The following is a 20,432-nucleotide window of genomic DNA, read 5'->3' as shown; positions in this document are numbered from 1 at the left end:
GCAAAAAAGGAGTTTTAAAAAATCTCCGTTTTCGGTGATTCGAAATGCCGTTTACGTGTGGACAAAACAGCGTTTTCAAAAATACCCGTGTAGGTGTGGACGTAGCGTAAAAGAGTTAGTAGTTTACTTTCTTACTACCTGTAATTTATTGCAGATTACTTGTATTCGCTTAATTGTTTACTAAATGTTTGAAGTGTGAAATAAACCGCAATGGAGCAAAATATGGCTGTGTGTGGTTGGAGGATGTGTTTGTGCGTGCGCGCCAGGGGGGCGGGGGGCAAACATATTTCTTGTAAAACAAAGGGGGGCCCAGCAAAAAAAGTTTGGGAACCGCTGTTATAACCAATGTTCCCTCTAAGCTGCACGCGTGCGCAATTGCGCACTGCTGGCACGGTCTCTGCTCACAGAAACTCTGCGTTGCGCACAAAAAAAAAATAAAAATAAATAAATAAATAAATAAATAAATCTAACCTGAGTTGAAATTAAAATAAATACGTTTACAATTCTGTTTTGCAGTGTTAGTAAGTGACTGGCTGCTCCCGTATGGGATTAGAACGATGCCACCTTATCCCATAGTCCAGCCAATGATGCGATTGTGTGTGTGTGTATGTGTGTGTGTGTGAGGTCAGAACTGCTTGTTCAACTTCTTACTATCGCTGTGGAAACATTCAGATACAAATATCAGAACACGTTTCATAAAGAACAATCAGTTCTAAGCAAGGAAAAGATCATCATGCAGCATTATATCACAAGTAAACTTATGTCATTAAAAGCTTATACTGACTACTAAGTACAATTTTCTATTGACACATTCATATATACACAGCTAATCAACGTCGTTGGCAGGTTATGACAGCGTCCTTATGTGCTGACACTGGTGTTTTAGCTAGCAAAGCGGCGTGGCTGATGTGGAGTGAAGCCACGTTAATGACAACGTGTACAACCATTGGAGATGTGAGCAGGACAGACAGAACAACTGACGGAAACAGTGTGGACTTTATACCAGTTTTTAAATTGTGTTGATAGGCCATGTAAAACCAGAGTTATGATAAAAAAATATATGCAATGTTTGGTTTTGGTTTTTTCCTGAATACTATAGTTGTTTATATTTACTGCGGAAGAAATGGTAAAAACGGTGTTTTATAAGGAAAACGCTCAAAAGCGCTCTCTGCCTGTGAGCAAAACCAAACCCCCCACCCTTTCCTATTGGTGGAAAAATGTACCATGTCAACCAATCAAAAAATGATATGGCAACAGTTGTTTAGGAAGGGGGGAAGTTTTAGGAGTGACGGCGGTGTTTTGAGATATGAGAGATTTGCGACGTTTAGCGCAAATCTTGTGTAGTTAGTGTGTAGTGTAGTCAATAGTTTTGTTGTGTGTGTCAGAACAATGAGGCGACTGCTGAATGTTACAGGTGTTACAGGAGTGTACACACTGCTCCCCCGGCGCCCAATGGCTGCTCACTGCTTCACTGAGTGAATGGGTTAAATGCAGCGAGGAATTTCCCCACAGGGATCAATAAAGTATACATTATGATTATTATTATTAATAAAAAGGTCAATCAAGTGGACCAATACAGCAAAGCCATAATGAGCCACTTGGTAAAATAAATCTGTTGGGCATCTTTCTTGGCCTTCAGACAATAATTCAGATTTCTAAAGTAACAAACGGGACAGGCAAAAAAAAAAACAACTTACACTTACACGTGTTCATTATATACCAGCTAGCTCAACTTTAGTAACCTACAAACATCACTGTTGTTTAGTTTTCTGTCATCATTTATGTTGGAAGTGATAGCAGGGCTGTACGTTTTAATTTTTGCTGTGGTGGTTAAGTTGCCGGATTTTTGGCTTCAAGTTCCTCCTGCATAGTTTGTGCACGTTGGAGTTCAGTTTGCTCTTTGTGGCATTTCAGCCAACGACACGAAATACCATTATGTGGTGGCCTCGCTGGATCCACTGTCCACCCGCATGTGTCCTCTGGGATCCCCCCACCCAAGGGAAATACATCGCTCTCAAGGCGCTGCTGCTGCGGCGCTAATCCCTCTCCAATGCAGAGCGGGCCAGGAAACTCCTGTCTCTATCAGGCCTGGGTGATGGTACCGCTCTCGAGCTCATGGAGAGCATGCTGTCCTTGCTAGGAATGGATGATGGAGGATTCCTCTTCACTCACCTCTTCCTCTGACTCATCAATGGTGGCTGGGATCACGGCACGACGGCACCACAGAAAAGGGCTGTGTTTTTACCAACAGTGTTTTGGCACTGCAGCACGGTGCTTTCTGCCGCCTACAGTTTTAAGGAAGCAAGCCTGCCAGTGCTCTGTAGCAGCCGTGACCGCTGACTTTAAGGAAAGGCTGCTCTTCATAGAGGACTCACACTCAGGGAGACGTTTTCTAGTCGACTCCGGCTCCCAGAAGAGCCTCAGGAACTGTTGTGTCATCTTTGCATACCTCTACAATGGCATATTATTTATTCTTCAAAAAAAAATTGGAGATTTCCCACATACCACTAGCGACAACCCAAGTACCACCAGTGGTACGCGTACCACAGTTTGAGAACCACTGTCTCAGACCATATTTCTTTCAAGGCTTTAATAACAATATTTTTTTAATTGAAAGTCAAATTATATTAACTATTCAATTAATTCAATTTTAATAACATTTAAAAATATAAAAATAAAAGCCACTCACCTCAGGCTGTTAAGTTGGACACCGAATTATTAATATACTTTTCACATTAATTTTGAAATTAAAATAAAAATCTAATTCAAATTAATGTATTTAGTTTGAATCTGTTATGTAGGGCAGCGGTCCCCAACCTTTTTTGCCTCACGGACCGGTTTATGCGCGACAATATTTTCACGGACCGGCCTTTAAGGTGTCGCGGATAAATACAACAAAATAAAACTAGTACCGGTACCGAAAAAAGTAAGATTTATTCATAACACACGTGAAAAGACCCAGGAAAACAGAGTTAACGATAAAAACGATAACAAAATAACGCTGAAAACCGATAAAAACCCTGAAAACCATACATTTCACACCTGAGCCTCAACTCTCGCGGCCCGGTACCAAATGACTCACGGACCGGTACCAGTCCGAGGCCCGGGGGTTGGGGACCGCTGATGTAGGGCACATGGAGCAAAAGAGAATTTAAAACATGTTCTTTTGTCTACATTTCAATTTTCAATTCAATTTATTTTATACAGCACCAAATCACGACAATCACCTTAAGGCGCTTTTTATTGTAATGTAGACTTTACAATAATACATATAGAGAAAAACCCAACAATCATATGATCCCCTATGAGCAAGCACTTTGGCGACAGCTAGAAGGAAAAACTCCCTTTTAACAGGAAGGAACCTTTTAAAAGCCTAATTTTGAAAGTATGATAGTGTCTGTCTCCTAAATCCAAACTGGAAGCTGATTCTACAGAAGGGGGGCCTGAAAGCTGAAAGCTCTTCCTCCCATTTTACTTTTAAATACTCTAGGAACCCCAAATACAATATCAGGGCTCTAGACTAACTTTTTGACATGGGCGCACCGGTACGCCTAACTTAAAAAATTTAGGCGTACCGGCACAAAAGTTAGGCGCACTCAAATTTTTCAACCGCTTCGCTTAACACCGCAGTTTTACATGTGCACCTTCTTTGGGGGGAAGTCCATACAGACAATATTCATTTCTAAATTATTAACTAACAATCTTGTGCTTAAAGTGCTTTGTCAATATTGTAGAAAATGTTAAACTTAATCATCAGCTTGGCCTCCTCTGATGACCTGTTTGCTGCTGCCTGCTGCTGAAAGGCAGTGGGGAGAGGGGACACTTGGGCAGTGCATTTATTGCAGCATGAAGTGTGTTTTCTGGATACACTGCTGCTTTTTCAGCATTCAAAGATTGATGGCACTGTGTCAGAGCTGGCTATGAATTTCAGAAGGATCAGGCCTTAACTTAACACAAAAGTTATCAATAGTTCTTTTCATCTTTTCTTATTACCCACAGCTACATCCACTTCTGTCAGGCCTAGGCTGCTCACTAGGGCTGGGTATCATCACTGATTTCTATAATCCATTCGATTCCAGTTCTCAAAGTCCTGATTCGATTCAATTTAGCCTCAGACAGTCAGAAATATTATAATTCTGATCATTTATCAGTACTGACACTTGTGAGACTTCATCAGAATTGTGAACATCACAGTAGATGCCTTTGTGTCAAAGTAACTGACAATAAAACACAGAAAAACATGAAGGAGATTTTCCTGGTCTGGCTTTTTATAACAGATAACCTTAAAAATATTCTGCAATATTCTGCAATTTTGCATAATTTTAAGAAGTTTAAATTTCTTCAGTATTGAACAGCAGAAATTAGGCTTTCTTGTCGGACGTCATTTACATGAAAAAAGAAAAAGACAGCGCTGTAAACAACGGTAGACTGGTGGGTAATAAGCGAATGAATAATCCAGAAAACAGATTTGAGACGGGAAACTGTTCTTGAAGTACACACAGGGAGCTGTGTAGGAAGTGTAATTTTTATCGTGGGGAAGCAAAACAGCAAAATTCAGAGGGAATTCATGACGACATTGATCAAATGTGAAGCGTAGTTTGCTGCTTCTTTTGCTGCTGGCTCGGCGAATTTTGGTTGGAGAGACAAAACCTGCAGCTCAGAATCAGCGCAAAAAGACGTAAACACAGAGCGACCCGACGCATCAGAATCGCTAAGCTCCGACAGCGTGTCCGTCTGCGGGCCGTCCGGTGAGAAAGCCGAGAAAGACAAAGCTGATTCTGATGCGTCGGGTCGCTCTGTGTTTACGTCTTTGTGTGGAATCCGTTAATGAATTGATATCGCCTTATTAAAGCTACTCACCTCCCTCTTCTACCTGCACTTTCCACTGGACCCCAGGGCCAATCAGAGAGGTCCCGCCCCTGACTATCTCTGATTGGTTTAGTCCACGATAGGGGCATAATGTGTGTCTGTTGTTGACCACACGGAGTTGCAGAGATTTTTTTTTTGTTACCCAAACAGGTGCGACCAAGTGTTGGCAACAGTTGGTCGCACCGGTGCGACCAAATGTTTTTCTTTAGTCGCACCACGGAAAAATTTGGTCGCACTCTAGAGCCCTGAATATTGACCCTTGAGGTCTTTATGATAAGATAGGGCCTGATAGAAAAATAGAAAACTAAAATTTAAGAGCAATAAAAATTGAGCAAAATGATAATAATAATAATAATATTCACAGCCTAAAAGAATAATGAATTAAAAGAAACTTGAAACCACGGGTGTGACCATGGTGTGGCCCCACCCTCACATTCAATTATCAGTTCTTTTCTCCAAATTCTAAGGAGCATGCTTGGTCAAAGAAAATGAGCTAAAAGGCAAAACTTTCCCTCCAACATTATTTATAATTTATTTAACAACTTTAAAAAATACTTTTAATATCAATACATTTTAAATGCAATCCATAAATCCATATGAACGCTAAAAGGCCCACACATATACTCCTGTGGCTGGAGGAGAGAGGCAAACAATTTGCGCGCCACTTATTACCCACAACTACTCCTAGTGCATGAAGAAAAAAGGAAACAGAAACAAAACTACAATCAATTGCACGAAAAAAACAAAATAAATTTTTAAAAAAAGGTGGTCAAACTGTTTGCCATTTTGTCCAAACCTCCCAAGCCACACCCCTCGCTATCACAACCCCTTTGGTCCGCCACCAACCCCAATACTGCAGACACAGGATTTTAAAAAAGGACTCTAAGAGTATAACTAACATAAGAAAATTAACCGAAGCAAAACACAGGAAAATAAAACAGTCCTGAACAAAAAAAACAGCAGTGAAAAAAAGCGAATCGTTATTAAGCTGCTGTTTTCTTTCCCTCATCATCTATGATTCCATACATGCTTACCTGGCATGTCTCACGGAAACTGCTCACCATCAAGCATATCACCCACACACAGCATCCTCACCACCAGTCCCGCAGCACATTTCCAGACACACAGCCATAACCACGAACATGATAAACGGCTATGTAAAGAATCCCTTACCTGCAGTGCCGTGTCTAGAAAGTTTTTGTTGGGGGGGCCAGGTAGGGGCACAGATTTGGAGAAGGGTGGCAGATGTAATTGGCAGATAATGTTAAAAAAAAATTCTACCAACCGTTAACCATAATTCAATAACCCTATAAACCTAATAACCAAATGTGCTTTTAACTCTTATTAGAATGAGATTTTAACCACTATGGTGCAAAGTTTTTAGATACTGCGTTGATAAAGTACAAGAGATACAATCAGTGCTCTGTCAGTGTTTATTCAGCATTCAAGGACAGCAATATTTGCATAGTATTTTTACTGACATATAGTGCACATATGTTTTGGGCAAAAACATTTTTGAATATTAAAATACGAATATTTTTAACATACAATTGGCAAATTAGCCAATGCAAAACTTTATCTGTATCACAAAGTGGTGTTTGATTTTGAAACAGGAACAGACAGAGTCCCGACTTTGAGAATATTCCAGCCATTTGTGTTGTGAATACCATGTCTTGCTGAAGGCCCTCTTCTTTTCACCATGTACTGTTCGAGGAAATATCTTCAAGTGTGGCTGTCTAGGTCCCTGGATTTTGAGATATATCTAAGTATGGGAGGATTAAATTTAAAAATCAATGAAGAATTGGTTTTAATCTAGAACAACGCCTTTTGCAAAAGTGACAGTATCAATATTATAGAATATTTACTGCACAATGTTAACTACCCAACATCATTATTTTGTTTTTAAAGGCTGTCAATATTAATCTATAAAGTAAGATTGGAGGTTAAATACCATGTGGATGGCCCGGTGTCGTACATGATGTTGAAGGAGAAGATGTTTCAAAAGGCACCACATCCTGGTTATCTGGTTGATCATGAACAGGTGAAGAAGTGCCTAGGATAATATAAAAATATTACATTTCATTAAATAAAAAAACATGTTATTTAAAGCAGGATTTTGTTTTACTTTCCAATTATGTACCACAATACATATATTTGCTTAGTTAATTGTTTATTCCCAAATATTAGGATTTGTCCCCTATGGATGGGTTGAACAGTTGACAATATAAACATCCCTTCCTTGCATTTTCCTTATTCATTCTCACACATACCTTCATTTGTAGAACTCCCAGGTGACAATGATGACTGCTGCTCAATCCACCTTTCCCTGACATTGCTCTCTGCTTCTGGTTGTATTTTAGCTTTCTTAAGGAAGAAATTCTTAATATTTTGAGATCTTTTCATTCTTCCTATTCTTTTATCTCTACTGGTTGGCCCTGAAGTAATAAAGCAAAAACTTATGTCGCAAACAACAACTTTCCTGATGTTTGACCTTGACTAGAAGTCAGGGATGTCAAATTCTGGCCCTCATGGACCCCTATCCTGCACGTTTTAGATGTTACCAACATAGCCAATTCAAATCAAATAATCCCCAAACACCTAGTTGTGCACAAGTCTGTAAATGATTCTTTAAATCAGCTGTGTTGAAGTATGGAAACATCTGAAACCGGGAGGACAGGAGCCTTGAGAACCAGAACTGCACATCCCTGCATCGAACATGGCACAGCCATTTCATGGGGTGATTTACACTCTATTCATAACATGGAGCTGGCAGATAGGATAAGTAATGAGAGAAATTAGCTAGACCGCACAGTGTAGTCTAAGTGCTGCCTTATGGTAAACTTTGGTAATATTGATGTATAAAGAACAACACTGGCTGATGATGAAATACAGTCAGCTGGCATGGTGACACTGCCAGTATTAACCTGCAACCAAATCTGCAGCTCCATACAGCAATGTTACGACTTGGATTATATCTTATAACTCATAACTCTTATGCTAGCTCCCCCCAGTAGCCTACTGTCTGAAATATTCGACGGTTGCAATAATTCTTTAAGTGTTATTTTTTCCTTGGTATTCTAATTTCACCGAAGTTTAATAAATTCAACAAACTTAATATTACTTACCGGGACCGAAAAATTGTTTTCTGCGGTGCCGTCTTTCGTGCTTGGCTCTCCTTCCTTTGCTAACGTGATGCTCATAGTGCAGAAACCGATGCTGCACTCACTTACACTCGGACATCTGAGCTTCACTGTGAAAACATAATTGTACATTTGATATTTGATTGAATTTTATTGTTTTAGCTTCGGGGTGGCACCTGGGGTGGCCAGTCTGGTTGGGGGGTGACCTGTGCCCCCCCAGGCCACCCCGCTGGACACGCCACTGCTTACCTGAGGCAATTAAACAGGTTCCACTGGGCCTCCACAGCACACAGCCACAACTCTGCTGCGTTGCTACATCTGACAGCCCAAACGCCAGAAAAACACAGTGTAAAATTGAGCATCTAAAAAGCCACCTAATCACAGCTGGCACTGATCTTGCAGCACCAGACAGTGCTCGGGGCAGGCAAATGCCGGTTACAATGCCAGTATAACCTTGTTTACCAAAAGAAAATTGCAGATGAAATAAACAAAGGCTTTGATTGTATTGTAAAATATTTATTTTCTGTTTGTAGCACCTGGGAGAGCCCCCCCGGGTCAAAGACCACACCAGAACATCCAGCCATGGGCCTCAGAATCAAAAAGTAACCTCATCCCAGGGAGCGGCAGCAGTGTCCGGGGGCGACCGGTAGGAATCAATTTTAAATAATAACTTATACATTTTTGATAACAATTTGGGGGTACTGTCATGAACTGACCGTGTGAAGCAGGCAGAATAGGACCCAAATGCAGAATCACTGAGGTGAGAATAAACTCAGAAAGCAGCTTTATTGCTGAACACCGGAAAACACAAAAACAAACTAAACTGGCAAAACACATAAAACTAAACAGATAGGCAGGCAGAATACACGGCGGGGAATGAGGGAGAATGCAACAGTGGACAATGGCAAACAGAGGGCTTAAATACACGGGGAATAACGAGGGAACATGAAACACATGGGGAATACAGCTGAGACAAATTAGACATGATAAGACAGAGGAAGCAAAACTAAACACACTGAACATGGAATGCTGATTGTCAAAATAAAATAGGAACATAGTGAGACGTAGACTGTGACAATAGGACATGGAACACGCAGACATGAAACACATGGTAGTCTGGGGAGACAGGATGGAACACAAGTAGTGGAAGACAGCAACAGGCAAGGAGGACAAAACACAGACACCACTAAGAAGGCAAGGGCGAGCAAAAGGGGAACACAAAAGCGAGGAACCCAGAGGGTGAGAGACCACAAGAGAGAGAGAAAGAGAGACATGAGGGGCTGGGGAAACAGGGGATAAGCATGACAGACAGAGTAAACATGGAATGAAACACAAGCAGAGAAACATGGGAACAGAAAAGGGAAACAAGATACGAGGACACGTACCCCCCCCCACACACACACACACACACACAGACACACATACACACACACACAATCACATCCTCCAACCACCCACACCCATATTTTGTTTTCAAACTCCTGTGCAGTTTATTTCACACCTCAAACATTTAGTAAACAAATAAACACATAAAAGTAAACTGCAATAAATTACAGGTAGCAATAAAATAAGTTTTAGTAGTGGAATATTATTCCACTACTACTAATATGATTGGAATATGAAAAATTACAAATCAGAGCCAGAATTGTTGATTTACTCCAGCTGATGGAGTAGTTTGATGTGAATGAGAACTTATTTGTAAGTGTGATCATCTCTGTAGGAGAAGTTTGTGAGTTCCTAGGGAAAAGTAGTACACCACAGGCTTATCTTATGGTCTTTATCTTCATTTTGATTTTCTTTAATATCTACATTTTGTCAGATTGCTGCTGCTAGTAGTTCAATAAAAAATGACAAAAAGCGAGGGTAAAAGTGGGCAGCCCTGTCTGGTGTACTTCTTTAGGTTGAAGTTTTGGCAAGTAAGATAATTTGTCCTAACACATTCATTTGGAGAGCTGTAAAGTGTTTTCACCCAGTTTATGAAGAATGAAACAAATCCAAATTTGTTTAGAACTGCTAATACTAATTTCCAGACAGCAGGAGCTGTCTGTGTGTTGAATGAGAAGCAGGGCCTACATGCAGACAGTGAAGGAGACGGAACTGAGTTTCAAACAGAATTTATTCAGGCCTGAGCAGAATCATGACATACATGGAACTTGTCGTGGCGTGGTGAGAGGAAATATAGAAAACCTGACATCCACTGAATGAAAACACAAAGACTAAATACACACAGGGGGTGATCAGAGGAAGTGGAAACTGTTGAGGTTCACTTCTTGACCTCACTGATACTTTTGATATCCCAGCTGGAGAAAAAGAGTCAGATGAGGCTGAAGTATCCTTTCATCAACGCTTTATTACCAATGCCCATTGGGAGATCCTACTACATGCAGCCACAGCAAGCATCAAGTGAATCTGAGGAGCAATTCCTCGGTCTTTTCAATTATAAAGGCTCTGGAAGCTTCATTAAAGGACTGCCCCTATAGTTATTTAGTAGTCACACAAGCATCTTGCAACCTTTAGATTACAGGCTTAGTCACAGGTGAGCCCACCCTTGTGCTCACTACAGTCAGCAAAACAAGTCATAAAAAGAATACATGTTGTTTCCTTATCAAGCACACCCAAGGACACACACCCTAACATTCACATAGAAAGGTACACTCCCCAACTGTCTATCTGTAGTTTCCTGCTTTTCTATTCTTCTTTACAACCTACTCCTTATCTCTGCACGTCAGAGGGGAACTGAAACATGCCACTTGCTCTTATACTTTCTCACAAAACACAGGAGGAAACAGCTGACACAGTGAACAACGACATCACAGGGGTAGAGTGAAATTAAACACACTGAACAAAGAAACACAAGATTTTCAAAATAAAACAGGAAACACCGGGACATGAAAACACAGACCTGACAACATGAAACACACAGACAATACATGACACTAACGAAGCCGTCCTAAGTGAAACATAAACTAGACTAAACTCAAGGCAAACAAATAATAATCCTATAACTCAACATTAAGTCAAGATATAACATAACAACTCAACACATAACCTGAAAACGCTGGGTCACAGACCCAGCCTCTGACGATAAATGCATGAAATAGTTTTTTTTTTAAGATAACTCTGAGACAGGATGATTCTAATTTTATAGATATTGTGTAAATGACAGAAAGCAGTCCTACATATTTGTTTAATGTGCACATCGAAGGACATATCCTGGTCAAAAATGACTCAAACATGAGTGGAGATAAAGTGTTATCAATATGAACTTAAGTTACTATTCTGATAAAAGTGGGCACTAATATAGGCCAAAATCCTTTGTAAAACTCTGCTGGAAAACCATCTGGACCTGGAGCTTTATTGTGTGGGAGAGGCTGTAGGGCTTCGTGGATTCAGACACTGAAAGAGGTGAATCCAATTGGCACTGTTATAAGAGCAGTGCGTTCTTTCCACAATCCAAAGACAAACATGATGGTGGGTTAATTGGTTATTCCAAATTGGGCATGAATAATGAGTTAACAGCACTACATAAATGTAAGTACATTTACACCTGCAATGTTACAAATTAATCTAAATCAGGTCAGTTATGGTTCAAATGTGAACAGCATGTAAGGGTTAAAAAGATTTCTTCACATAATCTTACTTTCTAATGTCTGAAAATAAGGAGTAGGAATGTGGAAGTTTAGTAACCCCTCAGATCGCTTGATTATAATAACAGTTTTAAAAAAGTGGTTTCCTCTGTCGCTTGACAGCAAAAAGTATTTTAGGTTTGCAGAGACACTTTTTAGATTTACTGGTTATTGGAAATTTAGAACAGGTCTTGATGCAGTTGATAAGCTGCTTTGAGCGGTCAATAAGACTAGAAATGTAAGTATATAAATGTCAGTCAGATCCATTCTAAAATAGTTTACTGTCTTCTCACTAAAATACAAAGTAAAATCTTTTCATCCTGTTGTTATATATGTCAGTGGCATTAACTTGATAAGCTAAATTTCAGGCTAATGTATTTACACTATATTTATTTATATGTATGTATTTACATTGTATTTACATATTAGTGTATTTACTTTTTCAGAGTGGGCCAGTGGCTGAACACATTGATGAGCAGGAGAGTAAACCAGGAGATAAATCTTATGTATCATTCAAGACTAATGACAATGGTAACATTTTTCATTATACAGTAACACAAAAATCTTAAAAATATGAACAGCTGAGTTTATAACTTTGAAATAATTTGCACCAACATGCATGGAGTATAATGCATTTGAATCTCATTCATGCTGTCCTGCAGAAACCACAGATGATTACATCAGTGGAAAAAAGAAGGTAGGAGAATAAACATTTATTCAAAAGATCAAAATTAGAATTTAGTCTGTCTGTGACGGTTCTCAGTCATCCAGGTCATCGTAGTCTCTGGAGCTTGGAAAGAAAAGCGTCTGGACTTCTTTAAGTTGCTTGAAGACGTTTCACCTCTCATCCGAGAAGCTTCTTCAGTTCTAAGGGTCAATTGGTGGGGAGTCCCAGATTTAAACCCAGTGGGAGTTTCCCCCCAAAGAGGGACAAATGACCCCCTGATGATCCTCTACCTAGGTGTGAAAACGGGTGTGGGTCACAATCAGCCAGGGTTTCGGGTGAGCTCATTGTGAAACCTGGCCCCACCTTGTCATGTGAATTCCTGAGGTCAGATGGCCCAGGATGTGAGTGGGCATTAAGGCGTCTGGGAAGGGATCTCAAAACTGGATTATAGATGGCAGACAGTTGGTGTCGTAAACCACCGCCTCTGTTCAAAGATGGTCACTCACAGTGGACATAAATGGCTTCTTTCACTCCTCTTTCAAACCATCTGTCCTCTCTGTCCAAAATGTGAACATTGGCATCCTCGAAAGAGTGTCCTTTATCCTTAAGATGCAGATGGACTGCTGAGTCTTGTCCTGTGGAGGTGGCTCTTCTATGTTGTGCCATGCGCTTGTGAAGTGGCTGTTTGGTCTCTCCAATGCAGAGGTCTGGGCATTCCTCGCTGCACTGTACAGCATACACCACATTGTTAAGTTTGTGTTTTGGAGTTTTGTCTTGCGGGTGAACCAGTTTCTGTCTGAGTGTGTTGCTGGGTCTGAAGTACACTGGGATGTCGTGCTTGGAGAAAACTCTCCTGAGTTTCTCTGATACACCGGCTACATAGGGGATGACAATGTTGTTGCGTCTGTCTTTCTTATCCTCCCTCGCTGGTGTCTGATCTTCTTTTCTGTGTCTCTTTGCTGACTTTATAAACGCCCAATTAGGATAACCGCACGTTTTGAGTGCTTCCTTTACGTGTGTGTGTTCCTTCTTTTTCCCTTCTGGCTTAGAGGGAACATGTTCTGCCCGGTGGTGTAGGGTCCTGATTACTCCAAGTTTGTGTTCCAGAGGGTGATGGGAGTCAAAGAGGAGGTACTGGTCCGTGTGTGTGGGCTTCCGGTACACAAAGAATAACTGTTTGCCTTTCCTGGACTGCACTGTGCACATTGAAGAGAATGGCAACCTCAACATTGAAGTTTACCCGAAGCCCACACACACGGACCAGTACTTCACAAGTGCATGGCACAACATAGAAGAGCCACCTCCATGGGACAAGACTCAGCAGTCCATCTGCATCTAAATGACAAAGGTCACTCTTTCGAGGATGCCAATGTTCACATTTTGGACAGAAAAGACAGATAGTTTGAAAGAGAAGTGAAAGAAGCCATTTATGTCCATTGTGAGTGACCATCTTTGAACAGAGGCGCTGGTTTACGACACCAACTGTCTGCCATCTATAATCCAGTTTTGAGATCCCTTCCCAGACGCCTTAATGCCCACTCACACTCTAGCGCATTTGACATCAGGAAATCACATGATAGGGTAGGTCCAGGTTTCACAATGAGCTCACCCGAAACCCTGGCTGATTGTGACCCACACCCGTTTTCACACCTTGGCTCGTGTGATTAGGTAGAGGATCATCAGGGGGTCCTTTGTCCCTCTTTGGGGGGAAACTCCCACTGGGTTTAAATCTGGGACTCTCCACCATTTGACCCTTAGAACTGAAGAAGCTTCTTGGATGAGAGGTGAAACGTCTTCAAGCAACTTAAACAAATCCAGATGCTTTTCTTTCCAAGCTAGAATTTAGTCTGTTCTGCCATATGAAAATGTAATTTAATTACATATACTCCCTCTTTATTTGTTATGTGTAGAAATCGAGTCAAACAGAAATTGAGACACTGCTTGACAGACTTCACCTTCAAGACAAAGTTCAACAGAAGCTGTCAAAAGCAGATTTTCTTCAAATACGTCCACCTGGAAAACAGATGGACCATGTAACATCTGAGAAAGATCTAGCTCACACTTTTCTCCACAGGCTGATAATGTTGAACTACAAGGCCAGATATATTCCTGTAAGATCAAACAGTCCTGAGGTGACCAATTTAAAGCCCACAATGTCTGACAACAGTGAGATAGATGACAATGATCTAGAGGAATTGTTTAAAACCCCTGCAGACACAAATGAGAAAGAGAAGGCTCGTGTGCATCCAATGGACGTTCAGATGGCAGTATTTCACTGCTCAGACAGCTTCCTGAAACAAATGATGATTACAAAGCTCTCTCAGTGTCAGTATGCCTTACCTTTGCTTGTTAATGACCCATTCACAAAGGAGATTCAGTTTCCTCTGTGGACCTTCAGGGATATAACAAAAACCTGGAAGGTAACTCAAATCAAAGATAACTCAAAGATCGTCACCATGAAGAGTGTTCCAGTCTACAAAGCTGAAACACCCTTGGTGTCATTTTTCCGTCTGGGTTCTTTGTCAGTGTCGAAATCTCAGCTGATGAACACTTTAATCAACGACCGTCACGACACCTTCTTCCACAGAAACTGTAAAGGAAGCACCAAGTCTCGCTATCTGATGGATGGTGTGGCAGAGATTGCCTGGTACTGCCCTGCTGGAAAACCCAATGATGACTTCAGTGACTGCATTGCCTTTTGTAATCTCCATGGTGATGCTCTGTTGACTGAAAAACAGCGTGACATACTGATTGAAAAATCCTCCATCAATATTTTTGTCATGGAATCTCTACAAAGCGATGAAGAAACTCAATCACTTATTTCTACTCTTTTTAAGTCTCATAAGCCTCTCATTTGTCTCACTGTTAATGACAGTCGTGATGCTGTTAAGACAAAAAATGGAAATTACATAATGGGCCTCAAAGACAGAAACCACTCAGATGTATCTGAAGAGCTAAAAAAGATCATCAGAGAGGTTTTGTTTTCTCTTGATGTTCCCAGCTTGAAACCATCCTTCCAGCTTGAAACCATGGCTGAGCTCTCTGGAATTAGAGTGGATGAAAATGACCCAGCCTGTCAAAGTTGGAAACTTCCTGCTAAGGAAATAATCAATCTGCTTACAAAGGATAACATGCATGTCTCAAAGATAAAAGATGAATTTCTCCCATGTCAAGGCCAACTGTGGCATCAGTGGAGCAAAATACACAGAGAACTGTTTCATCTCAGAGGAGACATTGAAATGGAGAAAAGTAAAAAGCAACAAGAGCTGATGAAAATACGTCAGAAACAATGTGCTGCTTCCTGCAGTAAACTGATGCAGTTGTTCACTGGAAGTCTCTCATCATTGCCACCAACAGTCAGAGAGTATTTCCTAAAATGGATGCAGATCTTCATAGATGCCCTCTCCACTGATGATCTTTCTTCAATTCTCAAAAGTTATGATGAAAAGTGGTCTGAGGTCTTGGCTTTGAAGAACAAACCGGACAAATCAGATCTGTTATTTAAAACAAAAACTGAACTTGAATACATATCAAAAAAACTTCAGTCTGCAAGTTTTGGTTTGGAGCACATCTTCAGAGAAATGGGACAGATCTATGAAGCCCATAAAACAACACAAAGAGAGAGCAGACACACTGACTGGTCTAAATACCCTGAGCTGGCTGCACAGCTGATGATATCAGGACACCCGATGGAGCTGATGGATGGTGATGCAGGTCATGTGCCTTTAACATGGATCTCCAGTCTTTTAGAAGAAGTCATCAAGAAACTGGGGGACCAGAGAGTTTTTGTGTTGTCAGTTTTGGGCCTACAAAGCAGTGGAAAATCAACAATGCTGAACACCATGTTTGGGCTGCAGTTTGCAGTGAGTGCTGGCAGGTGCACCAAAGGTGCCTTCATGCAGCTGCTCAAAGTGTCAGAGGAGATGAAGGAAGACTTGAAGTATGACTATGTTCTAGTGGTGGACACTGAAGGACTGCGTGCTCTTGAAGTAGAAGGTAACAACACTCTTCATCATGACAATGAATTGGCAACACTTGTTGTTGGTCTGGGGAACCTGACACTGATCAACATCTTTGGAGAGAATCCGTCTGAGATGCAAGACATCCTGCAGATTGTTGTTCAGGCTTTCATGAGGATGAAGGAAGTTAAACTTTCTCCCAGTTGTGTGTTAGTTCACCAGAATGTCACAGATGTTGCAGCAGCAGAGAAAAACATGGATGGAAAGAGACGCCTGCAGGAAAAACTGGACCAGATGGCCAAACTAGCAGCCAAAGAGGAAGTTTGTTATGCAGAGTGCTTCAGTGATGTCATTGAATTTGATGTTCAGAAAGATGTGAAATACTGTGCCCAGCTGTGGGAGGGCAGTCCACCCATGGCTCCTCCAAATCCAGGTTACAGTGAGAGCATCCAGGAAGTGAAGAACACCATCCTCTCTAAAGCTTCAAAGTCTGATGGGATCACTCTCTCACAGTTCAAAAGCAAAATTCAGGACCTGTGGACTGCACTGCTGACTGAAAATTTTCTTTTCAGTTTTAAAAACACACTTGAAATTTCAGTGTACAGAAAACTGGAAGTCCAGTATGGGAGCTGGACCTGGACAATGAGGGAAAACATGTTGACCATTGAAAACCAACTTCATAACAGAATTGAAAATGGAAAACTTGATGAGGTTGAACAAACCTATCTTTTTAAAGAAACAAGTAAAACATATGAAGAAGTCAGAACAGAAATGACAAAGTACTTTGAGGATGACAAAGACAAAGAGATCTTGGCTCAGTGGAGAGGACGATTTGAAATAGACATTGAGGAATTTCTTAATAATCAAGTGAAAATGGTGAAAAGAAAACTGGATGGAGTTATCCAGCAGAAGAAAGCTTGTAAAAAACTGGATGAGAAGAAATCAGAGTTTCAGAACAAACTGGTACAGAAGAGCAAAGAGCTCGCGCAAAAACTGAAGGATAAGGCCAAAGATGAGGTGGAACTTCAACGACAGTTCAACTCTGTTTGGAGCGGCTGGGTTGCTGAATTAACATCAGATATAGAACCTGTTGAAGACATCAACTTGGAAGAAGATCAGTTAACTATCCTTCATCAACTTGGTTTTGAGCAAACGCTCACAGAGAAATGTAAAAGAAGTGGCAGATACAAGAAATTATCAGACGTTGGTCAATATTCAGAATATATGAAGAGAGGTGGTCATCTGGTGGTTGATACTTGCAAAAAATATACTTCAAGAGGTGGTTTTTCCTATGAAGAACAACAACAGGTCAGATTGCTCATTGTCCAAGCTGAAGAAGAGTCACTTGGTGCAATCAAAAACAAACATGTAGCTGCAACAGGCTACACGCAAACATATTTGCATAAAATGGCCAAACATGTGACAGAAAAAGTTCAGATGTGTCTGTCAGAGAGGAAATACACTTTAAACAAGGAGTTTAAAGTTGATCTCTTGCTCTACGTGTTCTACAAGGCAGAGAGTTGGCTTTTAGAGTCACACAAGAAATTTAAAATGAACAATGATCCAATCACTTATTTGGAAAGCAAGAAAACACAGTATTACGCAGCTTTTAGAAGCTTTTGTAAAGAAAGCTCATCTGTAGTTGTGCTTGGAGAACTGATCTGTGAGAAGCTGAAAGTCTCCACTGTTGAGGCTGTCTGTAATAAGACTGCCATTGATCTCGCTGGAAGGATGAGATGTAATTTCCCAGCATTCAATGGTAACAGACTGAACTTGGAGAAACATATGCTGAAGTCACTCGCTGAGAAAGAAAACTTTGATGATTTCATCACCTACATCACAAATCCAAGGAAACAAACAGAAGCTTTCATTAAAGCAGAGGTTGAGAAGTACATTTTTAGAGATAACAGTGACGGAGCTGTGAATATACTCAAGAAAAATGTTGATGGCATCAAAATAACCGTGAGTCAGGCTTTATTTACTGCAGTAAAAAAGGTCCAACATCAGAGAGGAGATAAAGAAATGTGGCTGAATGAATTTTGTAATGTCCTAAAGGATGAGCTGACATTTGACAACATTCCTTCTGAAAACTTCACTGACATAAAAAAATGTGATTTCCTCAAGGAAGAGATAGAAAAAGGATTTACATCCATTACTGAGAAGATGTACAGCCTCTCCCTGGATAAGCTGAAGGAATCCAGGGAGAAGCCTGAAGAAATCCTCATTGATCAGCTGTGTAACTGCTGCTGGGTAAAGTGTCCATTCTGTGCAGCTGTTTGTACCAACACCATGGAAGATCACAGTCCTAATGACCACAGCACTCCTTTTCATCGACCTGATGGGATAAAGGCATGGCACTATAAAGATACAGTAGAACTCAGCGTCAACTTCTGCACAACAAATGTTGCAAGTGATGGCAGTTTTTACCCTGAATGTGATTCAAAAGAAGCCATTCCCCACAAACAATACAAAACTGCTGGTCCACCGTATGATACCTGGAGCATCACCCCTGATGGGTCTGATCTGGCATATTGGAAGTGGTTTGTTTGTCAATTTCAAACGCAGCTGGAAGAGCACTATGGGAAAAAGTTCATGGGCAGAGGAGAGATTCCAGAACAATGGAAAAAAATATCTAAACAACAAGCCATTAAAAGTCTGGATGAAATGTATTAATGAGTCAAAGAAACTCCAAATCTCCTGAAAATCTTGATACCTGCTTTCACCCAATAACTCGTTAATCCAGCTGTGACGGTCTGATTTTGTCTGAGTGAGAAAAAACAAAGTCTTTAAACTATTGACACAAAGAAGATGATATGAGTGACTTTAAGTTAACTCACAAGAAAATACAAAGAGGAAAAATACAAGTCGCATTCTCACTGTTGCTTCCATCTAGGCTTTCAAAGTTTGTCCAGATAAACTCATTTTTAACCTAATTTTGTTATTTGGATATCGTTTACCTGTTCATAACAAACATTTTTTGTTTATCAAATAATCAAAAATGGAAGGAAACTAAATGCAAAAACTGCTGTTGAACGAGTTAACCATCTCCATGTTCTAAATGCACATGAACAATCTTGCCTGTGCATGCATAGTTAACCACCAAAGGCCCAGTTTGATCCAGGAAAAATCTGAGTGAAAACTGTAATGTGCAAATTATATAATGATAACAAATCAGTTTTTACTTTGACGATTTCTTTTTGTTTCTATTGTTTGAGCTAAAATGCTCAGAATTTTTCAGAGTTTTATCTTATTTTCTTCTAAAATATACAAGTGGATACCAGAAAATATCCACTTTATCATCTCTGTTTAGTTTTTTTCAAGTTGTATGATTGCAATCTTTTTTCAGAGGATCTGAGCTTTGAGAACATGTTCCTTATAAATTTATTGTTAACCTAATTTTGTTAGTTGGGATATCGTTTACCTGTTCATAACAAACATTTTTTGTTTATCAAACAGTCAAAAAATGGAATGTAAAAACTGCTGTTGAACAAGTTAACCAACTGAATGTTCTCAATATATATAGACAAATCTTACATAAAAAACATGCATAGTTAACCATCAAAGGCTCATTTTGAGCCACAAAAAGTTAATTTCATAATTTGGCGTTTTCTTCATGTTTCGAGTGTTTGATGTTTGAGGTAAAATCTCAGAATTTTGTTAAATCTTTCTCCTCATCTTCTAAAATATGTACATTACATTGCATTTCTTAAAGCTCTTTACCAAAAATTATCTTACAATAATTTGAATCTGTCTTATGTCCTGTTTTTAAATGCATATATTTTTAATTATGCAACATTTATTCAATAACAAATGGTAACACTCCTGATCATTAATTTCAAACATTGCATCTGAAAACAACAACAAACATATCGACTTTTGTATTTTATTGGTGTAATTTTCAATTTAATTTTAGATTCATTGTTTCAGTTAAATATTATTTTCACAGATCATATGATTTGAGATCACATTTGTAACCAGTTATATCCACACTGAATTTTGTTTAATTTAACTTTTATTTCAGCTCAGCTGTTGCTTTGTCTCAGCACTGTTGCAATTTTTTATTCTATTTTATAGTATTTGCAAATGTTTCAGCATGTTTAGTCAAGTGAAAAAAGACAATTGTCAGCAGTTTGAACAACGTTTTGTTGTCTATGTCTTTTAATAATAAAAT

The 20,432-nt window shown here is 39.9% G+C and overlaps 1 protein-coding gene across 1 annotated transcript in view; it reads left to right on the top strand.

The window, feature by feature from the left end:
• Window positions 1–18,934, top strand: part of LOC135932439 (interferon-induced very large GTPase 1-like) — a 34,075-nt gene extending 15,141 nt beyond the window's left edge. Inside the window, exon 4 of the mRNA XM_065469933.1 lies at window positions 14,213–18,934. Coding sequence (XP_065326005.1) covers window positions 14,213–18,934 — 4,722 coding nt within the window. The remainder of the gene's footprint in view (window positions 1–14,212) is intronic.
• Window positions 18,935–20,432: the final 1,498 nt, after the last annotated feature.

Source organism: Pelmatolapia mariae, linkage group LG22 (genome assembly GCF_036321145.2).
Source record: "Pelmatolapia mariae isolate MD_Pm_ZW linkage group LG22, Pm_UMD_F_2, whole genome shotgun sequence".
Classification (NCBI taxonomy): domain Eukaryota; kingdom Metazoa; phylum Chordata; class Actinopteri; order Cichliformes; family Cichlidae; genus Pelmatolapia; species Pelmatolapia mariae.
This window is presented reverse-complemented; position numbering and strand designations above follow the sequence as displayed.